Source organism: Myotis brandtii, unplaced genomic scaffold, assembly GCF_000412655.1.
Source record: "Myotis brandtii unplaced genomic scaffold, ASM41265v1 scaffold536, whole genome shotgun sequence".
Lineage (NCBI taxonomy): Eukaryota > Metazoa > Chordata > Mammalia > Chiroptera > Vespertilionidae > Myotis > Myotis brandtii.
The window spans coordinates 4,038,647-4,038,863 of NW_005369967.1; the positions used below are offsets into that span (position 1 = coordinate 4,038,647).

The following is a 217-nucleotide window of genomic DNA, read 5'->3' on the forward strand; positions in this document are numbered from 1 at the left end:
ACCGCCAGCCCTGCCCCAGCCCAGGCCCAGGCCCCCGCCGCTCCCATCAGACTTCCCGCAGCCTCCACCCAAACTTGAGGCCCCACCCCTTCCACCATCCCGCCCCACTTTCTCCTTCGGGACTCACCAACATGGGCACCCCGTAGCGAAGGGTCTTGTTCTTGCGCAAGGCGCGCGTTACCGCGTGTGTGAACATGACAGGACTCTCCGATCCGCG

General features: G+C 66.4%; 1 protein-coding gene across 1 annotated transcript in view; it reads right to left on the minus strand.

Annotated features, from left to right (window-relative positions):
* LOC102243001 (cytochrome c oxidase assembly protein COX16 homolog, mitochondrial) overlaps nt 1-217 on the minus strand; it is a 33,967-nt gene that overhangs the window by 16,698 nt on the left and 17,052 nt on the right. The window contains exon 2 of the mRNA XM_005877956.2: nt 128-217. Within this exon, the coding sequence (XP_005878018.1) occupies nt 128-196 (69 nt within the window). The 5' untranslated portion in view covers nt 197-217. The remainder of the gene's footprint in view (nt 1-127) is intronic.